The following is a 15,116-nucleotide window of genomic DNA, read 5'->3' as shown; positions in this document are numbered from 1 at the left end:
CTCAGTTGCAGTTCAGTCCCCGGCCCAGGTCAGGGTCAATGGGGAGGCAACCAATCAGTGTCTCTCTTGCATCTGTCTGTCTGCCTCTCTCTCTCTCCCTCTCTCCCTCTCTCTCTCTCTCTCTCCCCCTCCCTCTCTCTCTCTTCCCCTCCCTCCCTCCCACTCTATCTGAAGATAAGTGGAAGAATATCCTCAGGTGAGGATTAAAAAAAAAAGATAGGTGGTGGCAATACTTTGGATGAGACAAACACCAGACCCTAAGAAAGACATATCCAGCACCAGATGAAGGACACAGACAGGGACACAGTTCACTGCTTTATTCTCAGACTTGAGATGCCAATTATGCCCTGGGGGGAATGAGGGGGTCATGATAGAATCTCTTTTATCATGTCCCAGCCTTCTGGAAGGAGGAAGCAGATTAAATATACAACAGAGGGATTTTCCCTTTTAATACAGACCCAGGTATAAATAGGGCAGCACCATTAGGATCCTGATTTACCCCGTATCTTGATCCCCAAACCATGTGGCATGGCGAGATATGATGGGACCTGTATTCAGAACTGGGCTGAGGCAGCAAAAGGAACACACAACTCAGTCCAGGGAAGTCCCACTTCCCTCTGTAGTCTGACTTCAGTTCCTTCACTCTGAACCCACCTGAAAATAGGAGTGAGTGAAGGAGCCCTGCCTGGAATCAAGAGACATCCAGTGCTCAACTATTGGGAAGGGTAGCACCAAAGGGTGTTGGGGGCACTGACTGAAAAGGGAAAGCCGGGTGTGGGGAGGGCATTCATCAGCTCTGAATTAGTCTATTGCAGAGGGGTCGGGGGTGGAGACTGCGGGTTGAATGGGCATAGAGGGAAGAAAGAGCCAGACTACAGTCATTCCAGCAGGGGTGCAGTGGGAGGAAGTTGGACTCTTGGGCCAAGGGAGTCCAGCCCCCCGGAATGGAGAAGGAATATTGTTTGACCATGATAAGCAAACTTTCCCCTGACTCCACAGTCACAGGAAATGATAAATATGGTGGCTTCAAAGCCTCAGCACCAAGTGTGCCCCATCTAGGGCTCCCTCATGGTCCCGCCCACCCCAAGACTCTCAGCTGCTAAAGCAGACAGGGCCCAGTTCAAACCCAAACTTCTGATTTGTCTGGCCAAAGTCGGTGGCCGCCACGTCCCACAGGGGTAGAAACCCCACTCGAGAAGAGCTGAACTCCAAGAGGGTTTTCGCCTGTCCCTTCCGGAGCTGACCATGGGAAGACACAGATGGTGAGTTAGGGGGAGGGCAGCAGAGCCCCCCCAACTCTGGTCAGCCCCTGCCCCTCTCTCTTACCCGGCAGCCATCATAGGGGACAGCAATGGTGGCTGCTGCTGTCTGGTTGAAGGACAGCTCTTCGCCATTGGTCCCGAGGAAGCGAAGGGAACGGCCATGGTTGCCAGCAGCTTCATCCAGCCAGGCAGCCGAGTTTTGGCAGGAGTAGGTAAAGCTCTGGCGGGCTGTGGCACTCAGCAACTTCAGGAAGGTCAACTGTACCACATTCACTGGGGACCCATCAGCGTCCACATAGGAGAACTAGGGTGGGACGAAGCAGGAGGAGAGAGCGTCCCGTTAGCCCAGGCGTCCAGCCAACCTTGGTTCTCTTGTGAGTCCTTAGGCACGTGTGGCTATAGAGCACTTAGAATGTGGCTGATGGAACTGAGACATTTTTTTGAAACTTATTTGTTTAATTTTAATTTTATTTAATTATTTAATTCAAATTCTTCACTTAAATTCATAACTCTTAACTTAGTCTCCATCCCGTTATCAGAAAACTTAGGTTTGGAACAAATTGAGTCTGGAACCTACTTTTCCAACTGCAGGTTTTATGAAATCTAAGTATAGATCAAGCATTTTCTTTTTTTTTTAATCCTCACCTGAAACTATTTTTCTATTTATCTTTAGATAAAGGGGGGGGGAGAGAGAGAGAGAAACATCGACATGAGAGAGAAGCATTGACGTGAGAGAGACATATCGACTGGCTGCCTCCCGCAAGACCCCAACCACGGCCAATACAAACCTACAACTGAGGTACGTGCCTTTGACCAGAACTGACCCATTGGTCTACAGGCCTATGCTCTAACCACTGAGCAACCGGCCAGGGCAGATCAAGCATTTTCAATGAAATTTAGCTTCCAGATTACAATGTCTTGTAAATGTAAAATATGCACCAGACTCTGGAGAACTTGTATGGAAAAAAAATGTAAAATGCCTCCATAATCTTTATATGGATATGCCAATATTTTGGATATATTGGGTTAAATAAAGTATATTATTAACATATCACTAGCTTGAGACAATGCACTCGGTAATGTATCCTTTGACTTTCTTCTCTTTCCTGTCTCATTTCCACATTCCCCAACTGATATTTTCTGGAATCACCTCCTAGATAAACTACTTGCAATTGAATCTTTGTCTCAAGATCTGTTTGGAGGGAATCCAAACCAAGATTCTCCCTTACCTTATATTACAGCTTTATTTGTTTTTTAGTCCATCTGTCTCATTGATTATATTCCTAGCAGAATATGAACTTCATGAAGTCAAGAACTGTGTTTAATTTGCTGCTGTTTCCAGTGCTTAGCATATAATACATATATGTTACATAAATTAGTCCCAAACTGAACCAAGATCCCCCACCCCTGAAACCTAATCTTCTCATTTATGTATCTCAGAATCTCACCAGACGTAGTGTTCCCCAAGCCAGGGACTTGGGCATCATACCTGTCTCCTCCCTCCCCTAAAACTCATCAATAACTAAGTCCTATTAACTTGCCCTCTTTGATATTGTTCCAAATCATAACCTCTTCTCTATCCCCATAGCACCAGCACCAGCCTGAGCCCCCTCCTCACTCTCCTGGATCAACACATCTGTCTCTTCCTGATCTCCCAGCTTCCAGCCTCACCACCACCACCAGCCCCAGAGGCATTTTTCTAACACAGAGATTTGATCTGAGCCCCTCCCTCATTTGAACACATCTAGTGGCTCCCTTGTGCCCACAGTAGGGGAGACGGGCCCACAGTAGGGGAGACGGACCTCCCTCCCAACCTCTTCTCTAATCCCATTCCCCCTTGCACTCTCTAAAGCAGAGTAAGTTGCTTTTTCTTCTTTAAATTCACCAGACTCTATCCTGACTCTGGGCCTTTGCACATGCTGTCCCCTCACCTGCAACACTTTTTTTTGTCCTACTGAACTTGCTACCCCAACTCAAACTTTAGGCCTCAGCTGAGCTGTGGACTTCTCAGGGAGCCTTCAGTTCCTTCCAGTACTGCCTCTGGGTTTTCACCATGACCCCTTGCTTCTCCCATCACACATCTGATGCTGCCCCCCTTCTCTGCCCTCCCCAGCCTGCAAGTCACAAAAAAAGCAGAGGCGAGTCTGTCCTGTTCCTCTCAGTCCTCAGAGCCCCTCTCCCAACTTCCCACACTGGTTCCTACAACTGTTCATACCCTCTGCCACTCAGCCTTCAGCCTTCAGCAACTCACCTTCTTCCCTCGACGGAATGTGCTATACCAGCTTCCCGGCTTTTCCCTGGACCAGGAAGCCAGTTTCACCTGGGGGAGGAAGGAAGGGTCAGTAGCAGGTGCCCACAGTGTCCATTCTGCATTTACCTCCCATCAGTGAAGGCTGCAGGTTGCAAGTATCCGGGACTATTGGGTTGTTGTCTGGCCATGGGAGAGGGCTTGGCTGTGCACGGGACAGGCCCAAAAGGAGGAGGGGGCTCGGCACTCTGAGCCAGCCCTCAACTGGTGACTGACAAGAGTTGGTGGGTAAATGCCCAGCTTCCTCTCTGCCCAAGTGGGACAACTTCCAGGTGCTTGCTCCACACTGTTTCCCAGAAGTCCTCAGTGGAACAAAGCCTTGGCTATCCAGTGGTGACATGTTAACAATACTAGCTGCCTTCCTCCGTCCCTCTCACATTCCTCTCTCCCCTTCTGCTGCCTCCTGGGATCACCTCCTAAATAAATGACTTGCCCAAATTCTGGAGAACCCAAAGCTAGAACCTTCTTCACTCCCCTCTCCAGCTTCTCTCTGAGCAGGAGGAAGGTGAGCTGGTGAAGGATCAGCCTCAGATGCCAGCAACTGTTTAGAAATCAAGTCCTGCACTCCAGTCCCCATACACAGGAGGTCTGAGAGCCCACTAACCCAGGGCTCTGATCAGTTAAAAATAATAATATATTAGAAGAGCATTATTATGCATTTTCATAGGCCCCATGCTGGCTCTGTGTTTTACCTGCAATAGAGATATTAGCACATAGCCAGTATTTAATTAGTATTTCCTGATATGTGCATTGGTACTATGATTGCACAACCACCCTATGGGGTGGATACTTGCTTGAGCTCCATTTTATAGATTAAAATACTGAGGTGACAGACTCAGATTCCAATTCAGGTGGCCCAGAGCTGGTGCTGCTCGCCCACTGCCCTCCACTGCTAAGTGGTGCTCAGTGTGAGAGGTTGTTGGGCTCGGGCTCCCTGATGGAGAAGTCCAGGATGTCTCCGTGACCAGGTGATCTCACCTCAGCCTGCAGCCTGGCCAACAGTAGCCTGTCGGGCCTATCAGGAGGCGGGTGACCTGGTGGTTAACAGCTGGGACTCTGGAGCCAGACTGTCATGGGTAATCTATGCCTCAGTTTCCCTGTCTGAGGATGATGACAGAACTACCACATCTGGTGATTAGGGTTCAGTAAGTTAATGCATCTAAGTTATCAGAATGGGCCTGGCACATGTAACTTCTGCTTAAAGGTTCGCCACCATTTGGGATTTCTTTACTAGCTTTTCTTGCCTGCCTTCCTTGTAGACTGCAAATTCCATAAAAGCAGGGATTTTTAAAAAAAAAAAAAAAATATTCTCTGCTGTAGCCCCAGCACTTGGCATACACTAGATGCTCAATAAATGTTAGTTAAAGGAAGGGGAAGGTTCCCGACAAAGCCTGATGCATGTGTTGGGGGTAGGGGAGGCGGGAACAGCCCTTCCAGGGTGGTGGGAGGATGGAATGGTGTCCAGAGCCCCCTTCCTCCTCCCACCGACGCCCCTCCTCCAAGAGGCACTCACGGTCTCAAACTTTTTGTCCGGGTAGAGGCAGGTCTCTCCTCCCGCCGTGAAGTTGCAGAAAACCCTGAGTGCATCTCGCGCGCAGCCCTGGTTGGGGTCGATCCAGTAATCCCCTGCAAGACACAGGTGGGGCAGGTGAGGGGGTGTGCGAGGCGGGACCTGACAGCTCCCCGCCCACCTAGGGAGGAGCAGGACCTCACCGTCTGGTAGGTGCGGGTGGTTGCGGTGTAGCTCATCGCACACAAGACCCGGGCTCTCGGCAGTGCCAGAAGGGCGCTGTAGCTGCTCCAGCTCCAAGCTCAGCGACGTGAGAGAGGCCAGTACCTCCTCCAGGCCGCCCTCCGGGGCCTTCAGCACCCCCAGGCCAGGGACAGAGCGCCGGCGCCGGCGCAGCCCGTGCAGCTCCGCAGAGGGACCCTGAGCAGAGGTGGGGACGGAGAGCAAAGACCAGGGAGGACGAGACGGAGAGAGAGACAGGCAGAAATGAGAGAGAGACATGGGAGGCAGAGAGATGCGTAGGAGAGGTGAGAAAGGTGAGGTTGAAAACCAGACAGGAACGGGAGCAGGGGGGGATGAAGACAGAGACACACGGGAAGGAGAGAGACAGAAAGACTCAGAGATAGGGAGAGAGAGAAATACAATAAAATAGACAGGACCACAGGGTCAGGCCAAGAAAGCAGAGAGACAGAGAAAGGCCAGGAGAGGCAGAAGAGGTGGAGAGACAGGGTGTGGGAGACAGAGTGAGTGAAGACCCGGTTAGCTCCCCATGAATGTCCCCCTAATTTCCCCACACACACAACCCAGATCCCTCTTCGACTTCCAAAGCACCTGCCTCCCTGAACATCTGGTATGTGCTCCCCCCCCTCGATTCTGAGCACTGGGGGACCTGGTGGGGACACTCCAACCCTCATCCCTGGGGAACTTACCGGGGGACCTGGGGGTCCTGCAGGTCCAGTGTCTCCACGAGGGCCAAGGGATCCCTGTAGGGAGAAGTCACTTTGGGGGTGCACTCTGTCTAAGGAGACCCCTTCCTGCCAACACACATGCATGCACACACAGAGCCCTGGTGGGGTGATGCACAATTGTCAGCACTAAGGATAAAACACACATTTTCTTTCCATATTTTGACATCTCTGAAATCAGCATCTTTTTTTTTTTTTTTTTTTATCCTCACTACAGGATATTTTTCCATTTATCTTCAGATAGAATGAAAGGGTGGGAGGGAGAAAGAGAGAGAGAAAACATCAGTGTGAGACGAACACATCGACTGGTTGCCTCCCCCACCACCCCAACCAGGGCCAGGGACGAACTGCAACCGAGGTACATGCCCTTGGCCAGAATCAAAGCTGCGACTCCCTGGTCTGCAGACCAATACTCTAACAGCTGAGCCAAACCAGCCAGGGCTGAAATCAGCATCTTAACCCTTCTGGCAAGTCATAGTTATTTGGCAGTATTGTTCTTTTTCATGGCAGCTTATAAACTAATGGTACATCTTACAACTGATGGCATCTTAGATTTTATGAAGTGCAATAGAAAGTGTTGAATAAATATTTGTTGAATTGTGAATGAATGACTAAATAAATGAATGAGTGCGAAGAAATTGAGGGTTCTGGTGCAGTGGAGGGGGGTGAGGAGCTGAAATGTGGGTGCCCAAGGGAAGAGGGAGTACTCACCGGCAACCCCTTTGAGCCCTTCTGTCCCAGAGGGCCCTGTGGGGTAGAAACAGAGAGAGATGGAGTTCTGGCTGGCTCACCATGGTGATCCCCACCTCACAGACCCTCATACTCACTGCCACGCCTGGGGGCCCAGGAGGGCCCAGAGAGCCAGTGGGACCAGGGAGACCCTGGAGAAAGGACATCAGGGTCATCATTGAGAGGGTTCATCTCTATGGTGCAGAAAAGCCTCCAATCTTCAAGTCCCCAGAAAAAGCCCCCACTTTCCCCAGACACAACACCTATCATTCCAGACCCAGGCTCCCCTAATCCCCACCGTCCACAAACAAGCCCATCTCTGCCTCCCCACCTGTCCCCTCCTCTGAACACATTCTTCCCACTTGGGGCAGGACACACACTCACGGGTTCTCCCTTGGGGCCAGGAGGGCCCTGCACGCCTGGCAACCCCTGATCCCCTTTCTCACCAGCTTCCCCAGGGGGTCCAATGAGGCCAATTAATCCGATGTGGCCCTGAAGGACAAAAGAGGCATGTATGGGGGAAGAAGGGGAGTGCTGGGATACTTTTCTCCTAGAGCCTTTGGGTAATGCATTTGGGAGCAGAAAAGTCTCCAGTCTCCCTCTGGCCAGGGAGGAAATGGGGATAAATGAGGAAGAGAAGTAACAGAAGGAGGTATCCTTACCTTTTCCCCCTTGAGGCCAGCATCTCCCTTCAGCCCTGGGAGGCCAGAGGGCCCCTGGAAGGAGAGGGAGAGTCAGCTGGTGAGACTCAAACATAAAATCTGAAGATCTATGTGGGTGACTGGGAGGTGGTCAAATGGGAAATTTCCCAGATTTCAAAGGAAAATTACCAGGGATGTGATCATGGGGATAGTCAGGAGGGAGGAGGGATGATGAGGGATAATGAGGGGGTTGTCTGGAGGATGGCCAATATGAATGCTCAGTGAAGATCGGTGTGGTGGTCAATGTAGGCTATCAAGATTGATGGTCATGTTGCCCTATCAAAGTGGAGAGTCACTGTGGTCAGTGTACACCATCAAGGTGGAGGGTCACTGTGGTCAGTGTAGACCATCAAGATGAGTGGTCAGGGTGGATAATATACAAGGTCAGGATAGACCATCAGATAGTCAGTAAGGGGTCAGCCTGACCATCAGCACCCATGGTCATTCAATGGTCACTGGGTGTCATGTGTGGTTCTTAGTGCCAGGGCCGCAGGCACAAAGCAGTCTCTTACCAGGGGGCCAGGAGGGCCCATCTGTCCGGGAGGTCCCAGGAGGCCTGGTTCACCCTGGGATGAAACAGAATATGGGAGGACTGCACCCTGCCAAAACCCAGTGTGGATGCCCCTACCCTGCCAGTGTCAGCCTCTCCCAATTGCAATGAGACATTATAAAGTGTGTGCACATAGGGAGGGCCTCATCCCACCCCTACCCCTTCCCTGTTCCAGCCCCACTCACCACAGGGCCAGGGATCCCTCGAAGACCCTCAGGCCCAACACGTCCAGGGGGCCCTCGAGCGCCCACAGGGCCTGTCCTCCCTAAGGGGCCATCAGGACCTGGCTCCCCCTAAAATGGACAGGGGCGAGGGAAAGGGCAGAGAGAGTCAGAGCATATCCTAACAATCTAACCAAGAACCTTCAGGAAAATGGAGGGAACTGGAGCACCTGTGGTGGTCAGAGTCCCTCCCCATTCTGATGGCCCCACTGTAGCTGAGGGGTCAGGGTAGGGACCCCTCCTGGGGCAGGGGGCACTCACCTTGGCACCTTTCTCGCCTTCTCTGCCTTCTCGCCCCATTCGGCCAGAAGGACCCTAAGAAAAGAGAGAACGTTAGAGGGGGCCCTCTGGGGAAGAGCGGGGGGTTGTGTGAGTGAGTGGGGGCCTGTGAGGGTGAGTGGGGGTCTCTGGAGGGGAGTGAGGACCTGTGGGGGTAAGTGGGGAAGTGTGAGGGTGATTGGAGGCCTGAGGGAGTGAAGGAACCTGTGGAGTGAGGAGGGGCCTGTGAAGATGAGTGAGGGCCTATTGGGGTGAGTGGGACAAGGTTGGAGTCAGGGTGGCCAGAGAGCCAGGAGGCAGGTCATCACTCACCCGCTTGCCAGGGGATCCTGGGGGGCCAGGCTCCCCAGAAGCACCACGTGGACCCTGTGGAGATTATAACAATACCAGAATAGAATTAGCTAACGTTGTTTGAGTGTGACTTCGTTTCAGGGTGCCTTTGACCCAAAGACAGCCTCACCCAAACATCACCCCAGCACCGGCCATCTCTTGCCTCCTCTCTCAAGCATACCTACAAGGACCCTGGGTATCTCATTAACCCACTATTCTGGCCCTGAAATTTACCTAGTCACCAGCCCCAACCCCCTGTCCCAGTACCAGATCCTGTTTCCTCACTCACCGGTCCTCCAACATCACCAGGGTCTCCTTTTTCCCCTGGGGGACCATCTAGACCCTGCAGTGGAGATAAGGGACAGAGTTGGGAAGGGTCATGGGGGCATATGAGAATTTGTGGGTGAGGCTTGGAGGATAATGAAGGTTACTTGTTCCAGTGACCTTGCCTAGGTCTATGGGGGTGGGGAGATGGGGACACTGGATCTGTGGGGGGTGAGGGGGGACCTGTGGGTGTGAGTTGGGGCCTATTGGGGTAAGTGGTGTTGAGTTGGAACCTTTGGGGTATATGGGGATGAGAACTAGAGAATATGATGGACTTGGTGGGAGAAGGAGGGCTCACACCCACCGAAACTCCAGGGTCTCCAGGGGGTCCTGGATCTCCTGGGAGCCCTGTGGGGCCCTGGAACACAGAATAATAAACAACCACATCTCGGAATTATTGCACATTAATTCATTCATCGAACAGAAAAATGGTGCCCAGGCACAGTTCTGGTTGCTGGGGATACATGATGAACATAACAAAATTTCCACCCTGGTAGAGAGAACATTCTAGTGTTTAATGTGTGCAGGTGCTGAGCTAAGGACCTTACATGAATCATCTCATTCCATCCTCCCAGCAGCCTCAAAGCTCAGGACACACAAATAGAACTGATCCAGAGGGACACAGCAGGTGGTGGGGTGGCGAGATCCAAATGGAGGTTCCACAGACTCTGGAGCTCCTCACTGCCCCACCACCCCAACCTGAGGCCCACCACTATGGCAGAAGGTATCATCTGCCCAATGGCAAGTCCCATATCAGCGCCAATCTCAACTTGTCATTCCCAGCATTGTTAGAATGATTCCATGTGGAAGAAAGTTTCACTCCCCACAATGACATATAACCGCTATATTTTCATGTTGATTAATTAATTAATTCAGTCAGTCAGTCAGTCAGTCATGTTCTGGGTTGCTCATAAAATCAACACACTACAGGACAGGACACCTGGCTAGAAGTTGGGGAACAGGTATGAGTAGACACAAGTGCCCATACCCCATCTCTGCCTCCACCTCCCCCAGGACTCACCACATTCCCTTTGGCTCCATCCTCTCCAGAGGGGCCCTTCTTGCCTGGAGGTCCTGCAGCCCCAGATGGGCCTGAGTCCCCCTTTTCACCAACTTCTCCTTTGGGCCCCTTTGCAGAAACAGAAGTCAGAAGTGTTTGGACTCTCCAGGGGTCCAAGGTTAACATACCTGGATTTAGGAATCTGGGTGGTCTGAGGTTTTCTTGGGGTCAGGGGTCAGAGTAGCCTAGATTGCCCAAGGGTAACAAGTCAAAGGGATCTAGGACTTATAAGAGTCAGGGATCAGGATGGTCCACTTGCCTAGAGGTTATGGGCAAGGGTGGTCTAGCCTATGTGCCACCCTGAGTGAATTTAAAAAGGGGCTCCCTGTGGGCAGCTCATCCCCAAGCCAGAGCCCCCATGTATCCCCTCAGTCCCACACCCTTGTGCAGTGTACAACCTGTATGTAGCACTGACACCTTCCAAGGCTCTGTCATCAAGATAGACCAGGATGCCCATAGGTTCTGGGGCAGTGACTTGACTGCCCAGAGGTCAAGGTGGCCTGAGATGCCCAGAAGCTAGGGGTTCCCTGAGATTGGTGCAGGGGCACAGGACACAGTCACTCACAGAGATGCCTGGGGCTCCTGGAAGTCCTGGGTCTCCAGCCTCCCCTGGCTCACCCTATGGGAGGCAAAGTGAGGGTAGGGAGAGGTTGAATCCTGGAAGACAGGGAGAGGTTCCCCAGGACAGCCACCCTCAATCAAGACTGGTTGTGCCTCCCCCATCCTATGCAGTCCACTGTCCTCTCTCTCTCACCTTCTCGCCCACAGCACCTGGCTGACCAACTCCTCCAGGCAGCCCTGGAGGACCCTAAAGAGACAGCAAGGGGTAGAGGAGGGACTGTGAGATCCCAACCTCCCCTTCTTGGGAAATAGACGTCCCCAACTCAGAAGCCCTTTCCTCAGCCCAGAGTCCTCACCTCGGATCCACTAGGGCCATGGGGACCCCGAGGACCTGGAGCTCCATGGGGACCCTGTGGGATAGTCAGAATAGCATCAAGTGACCCTATGCCCCCCTAAAGACTCCAGTAACCACAAACTTCACCCTTGATGCTTGTGACTCACATGATCCTTAAAATGCCACTGTGCTCTGTGATAGCCCCCAATATTGATCTAATGGTCATCCTCACCCTACCACTACCCTTCCCCTTCCACCTTCTCCCCCATTGTCTATACCATAGACCCCACGTCTCCAACTTCCCCCTTTTCTCCAGAAGGTCCTGGCAGTCCCTGTGGAACAAAGAAGCAAGATTGGGGCATAGGGTGGTGGAACCAGAGGCTATACCCCCTAACTCAGACACCCACCTGCAGGCCAGGGGGGCCAATCACCCCCATGAAACCTCTCACTCCATCATCTCCTTTCTGCCCAAAGAGGCCTGGGGGTCCCCGGCGTCCCTGAGCCCCGTCTGCTCCCTGGGAGAAGGAGAGGGCCAGGCAAAGTTAGGGTCGAGGTCAATGGTTGGAAATAGGTTCAGGGTCAAAGTCAGGATTGAGGTTGATGGTTGGAGTCAGGGTTAGGATTAAATGTGGGGAGGGTCAGGGTTAGGTTTGGAGTTGGAGTATGGATTAATGGTCAGAGTTTGAGAATGAAGTCAAGGGTTGAGTCAAAGTTTTGAGATGGATATTAGGTGATAAGTCAGGTTCAGATTGAGGTCAAGATCATAAGCAGAGTTCAGATGGGGTAAAGATGCAATTTAGTGTTGGGTTTGAGGTTGGAGCCAAGACCAGGTTCCAAGTTTGAACTCAGGTTTGGGCTCAGGTTTAGAGAGTGAGTCATGGTTGGGGTTAGGGTAGGACCGGGTCAGGTTTTGGCTAATGAAGTATTTGAAGATAAGATTTAAGTTGGGATTGGGTTTAAAGTCACAAGCGGGGTTGAGATGAGGACTGAGATGGGATTAGGGTTGGGGCTAAAGTTCAGATTGAGTCAGATTCTGGGATGAGTTCATACTGGGTGTCAGCATGGAGGAGCAGATTAAGGATGGAATTGAGTCTGGGTCTGAGTCCAGGTGTAGGACATTGTCCCTTCCCACCAGGGATTCAGGAGATGGTCACAAAACCAGAAGAACCTACCGGGGAACCTGGGTGTCCCGCAGGACCCCGTATCCCTATTGGTCCAGGTGGGCCCTGGAAGAGGAAACAGAGTTGAATAACCCTCAAGTTGGAGGGTGGCACTAGAGATGTCAATTACTTTCCCGTGGTCACTTCCCCCACCAGGAAGCCACAGCTGTGCACACACACCCCAACCCTGTCTACCTATCCACCACCTGATAGGATCAGACACAGACATCTGTCCTAAGCTTGGCCCCTCAGGATTTTTCCCCAGAAGTCCCAGCAGTACCCCTGGACCAGTGCTGGGAGCTGGGGCCGAAGTCCCAAAGGGAAGCTGGAGTGAGATGCCTCAGAGCCATGCCGAGTCACAGCCAGAGACAACGATGTGCCACCAAGGAAATGGAGAGGAGGCAGTCACTGCCTCAGCACCCTCCCCATTCCCCTGGGGCCCCAACCACTCTGTTGGGTCCTCCATTTCAGGTACTTTGAGTGGCTTCTGTGACTTGCAGATGTCAAGATGGGGTTCAGGAAGGCAGGAAGCTCCACGACTCCCCTGTCCACCCATCCTCCACATCCCTCTCTCTCCCTGAAAACCCACCCCCACAGAGGGGCCCCCCACTTACTGCATCCCCCTTATTGCCTTTGCTCCCCTTGTGACCAGGAGTGCCCACTTCCCCCTGCAGAGGAAAAAAGATGAGGGAGCACTCCAGCCTCCCTACCCCCAGCCTTCCCAGCTCCTCCCTCTCCATGAACTCTTACCTTGTCCCCTTCCTCACCAGAAGGGCCCACAGCTCCAGGGGGTCCTGGAAGCCCCGGAGGCCCTGGGATCCCATCTTGGCCAGTGGAGCCAGGGGGACCACGTTCACCCTGATGTGGAAGTAGAGGAGAGATGTTAGGGGCTAGGGCAAAAGTGAAGTCCTGGTATGTGGAGAGCCTGGCATGTGGAAGGAGGTGGGCAGAGCACTTACCGGGGACCCCTTCTCGCCTGCAGGGCCAACAGGGCCTTGGCCTCCGCTTTGGCCAGGAAGCCCAATGCCTCCTGCTGGGCCCACAGGCCCACGCTCCCCAGGGGAACCCTGAAAACAGGGGTGAGTGGTCAGGAAAAATAGCAATAGTAGTAGTCCTCATTTCTGGAGGATTTTCAAGCTGCCAGGTGCTGAGTTTAGGTGATTACAAGCACGTATCCAGTGTGTTCCCCACACAGCAGGCAGAGGGCGCTGTGAACACCTAAGTCAGGGCAAGTGCCTCCTTTAATCACAGCCTTCAGGGCTCCCTCCTCATTCGGAAAAAAAAAAGAGAAGACCTCCTAGCAGCCCACCAGGTCCTGCACAACCTGCCCCTGACCCATCCTTGCCCTCACCTTCTCCTACTTTCACCCTCTCACTCCCCTCCAGCCACACGGAACTCCTTGCTTCTTCCTCCAATAAGCCAGGCATGGTCCAGCCTCAGGGCCTTTGCACATGCTGTTCCTCTGCCTGGAATGCTTCCCCCCACATCCACACAGCTCCTCCCTTACCTCCTCAGGTCTCAACTCATAGGCTGCCTTCTCAGAGGCCTTCCCTGACCAGCCTATCTCAACTGCTCTTCTCTCTCTGTGCTACTTTGTCTTGGGACATTCATCATTGCTGATTTCTGGTCTCCCCAGCTAGAATGTAACCTCCAGAAGAAAGGAGAGTTTATATGTTTTTGTCTAGCAGGCAGGGAAGCATGTGTCAGATGAGCCATCTCATCAAGTTGTGCAATAACTTATGAGATGGGCTTTGCTACAGATGAGGACACTGAGGCTCACAGAGTGACATGACTACCCACCAGGTGGATGTGACCCAGGCCTGTCTGGCTCCAAAAATAGTGGACTTAATAATGACAATACCTAGCTTCACAGACACCCCAAGTTCCCTCCACCCTGGTACCCACCCAGCAGATGGGGTTGTACTTACATTGGCACCGATGGGGCCCGGGGGGCCCTTGTCACCCTTCAAACCAGTAGGTCCCTGAAGGAGGAGATGAGTCACAGTCAAGAGACCCCACAGGTACCCCCAGGTCTTGTCTTCACAGTTCTCACTCCCTTCCAGGCTCTGAGGTTCAGGGGTTGGTCCCCCCCTGCTGTCAATCTTTTACTTTCACACCATGTCCCTGCCCTAGGCCCCCTGTTTCCTTCTCTGCTTCACGGCCCAGCCAGGCACACACACACGGCTCCAAAATATACTCACAGTGTCCCCTGGGGCTCCTTGGGGGCCAGGGAAGCCCCTAGGTCCAGGTGGCCCTTCCTTTCCAAGGGGACCCAGTGGCCCCAGGTCCCCCTGCAGGAGTGCAGAAGAGGAAGGTCAGGCTCCAGAGAAGGGTTGTCTCCCCCTAGTCTGAGTCTTCTTCTCCATGGGGCTAATTCTGAGCCTTCAGGTGGCATGGGGCCATTGAGGGAGCTTTGGGGCCACTCTGCCAAGCTCCCCCACAGGGCAGGGTCTCACCTTGGCCCCCTCTCTGCCTTCCAGTCCTGGAAGACCTTGTTCACCAGGAGGTCCAGGAGGGCCTGGGGGCCCCCTCTCACCTAGAGGTCCTGCTTCTCCTGTCTTTCCCTGGAGAAGAAGAAGGCTCATCTTGAATAAAGGTGATCTGGGGTGGGGGTCTGTCTGAGATCCACTTCCCCCTGAAATATACCCCAACTGGTACAAAACTAGAGGAACTTGTGGGATCCACTCTGACCTGAGGACCCACGACGCCAGCTGGACCAGGTGGGCCTGTTTGGCCTTGAAAACCCTGGAAGAAAAATTAAAAGGAGGTGTCACATGGGGGTGAGGGGAGAAATGGACAGCCTAATGGAATCAGAGGTCAAA

General features: G+C 52.7%; 1 protein-coding gene across 1 annotated transcript in view; it reads right to left on the bottom strand.

Moving 5' to 3' along the window:
* Window positions 1-341: 341 nt before the first annotated feature.
* COL5A3 (collagen type V alpha 3 chain) overlaps window positions 342-15,116 on the bottom strand; it is a 36,897-nt gene continuing 22,122 nt past the window's right edge. The window contains exons 38-67 of the mRNA XM_036241335.1: window positions 14,986-15,039; window positions 14,751-14,858; window positions 14,496-14,585; window positions 14,223-14,276; window positions 13,254-13,361; window positions 13,045-13,152; window positions 12,909-12,962; window positions 12,307-12,360; window positions 11,542-11,649; window positions 11,413-11,466; window positions 11,157-11,210; window positions 10,994-11,047; window positions 10,805-10,858; window positions 10,201-10,308; window positions 9,484-9,537; window positions 9,145-9,198; window positions 8,838-8,891; window positions 8,508-8,561; window positions 8,211-8,318; window positions 7,988-8,041; window positions 7,437-7,490; window positions 7,159-7,266; window positions 6,873-6,926; window positions 6,757-6,792; window positions 6,010-6,063; window positions 5,284-5,500; window positions 5,084-5,196; window positions 3,514-3,582; window positions 1,327-1,566; window positions 342-1,239 (exon numbers count right to left, since the gene is read on the bottom strand). Coding sequence (XP_036097228.1) covers window positions 1,093-1,239; window positions 1,327-1,566; window positions 3,514-3,582; window positions 5,084-5,196; window positions 5,284-5,500; window positions 6,010-6,063; window positions 6,757-6,792; window positions 6,873-6,926; window positions 7,159-7,266; window positions 7,437-7,490; window positions 7,988-8,041; window positions 8,211-8,318; window positions 8,508-8,561; window positions 8,838-8,891; window positions 9,145-9,198; window positions 9,484-9,537; window positions 10,201-10,308; window positions 10,805-10,858; window positions 10,994-11,047; window positions 11,157-11,210; window positions 11,413-11,466; window positions 11,542-11,649; window positions 12,307-12,360; window positions 12,909-12,962; window positions 13,045-13,152; window positions 13,254-13,361; window positions 14,223-14,276; window positions 14,496-14,585; window positions 14,751-14,858; window positions 14,986-15,039 — 2,532 coding nt within the window. The 3' untranslated portion in view covers window positions 342-1,092. The remainder of the gene's footprint in view (window positions 1,240-1,326; window positions 1,567-3,513; window positions 3,583-5,083; window positions 5,197-5,283; window positions 5,501-6,009; window positions 6,064-6,756; window positions 6,793-6,872; window positions 6,927-7,158; window positions 7,267-7,436; window positions 7,491-7,987; window positions 8,042-8,210; window positions 8,319-8,507; window positions 8,562-8,837; window positions 8,892-9,144; window positions 9,199-9,483; window positions 9,538-10,200; window positions 10,309-10,804; window positions 10,859-10,993; window positions 11,048-11,156; window positions 11,211-11,412; window positions 11,467-11,541; window positions 11,650-12,306; window positions 12,361-12,908; window positions 12,963-13,044; window positions 13,153-13,253; window positions 13,362-14,222; window positions 14,277-14,495; window positions 14,586-14,750; window positions 14,859-14,985; window positions 15,040-15,116) is intronic.

This window comes from Molossus molossus, unplaced genomic scaffold, assembly GCF_014108415.1.
Source record: "Molossus molossus isolate mMolMol1 unplaced genomic scaffold, mMolMol1.p scaffold_m16_p_4, whole genome shotgun sequence".
Lineage (NCBI taxonomy): Eukaryota > Metazoa > Chordata > Mammalia > Chiroptera > Molossidae > Molossus > Molossus molossus.
This window is presented reverse-complemented; position numbering and strand designations above follow the sequence as displayed.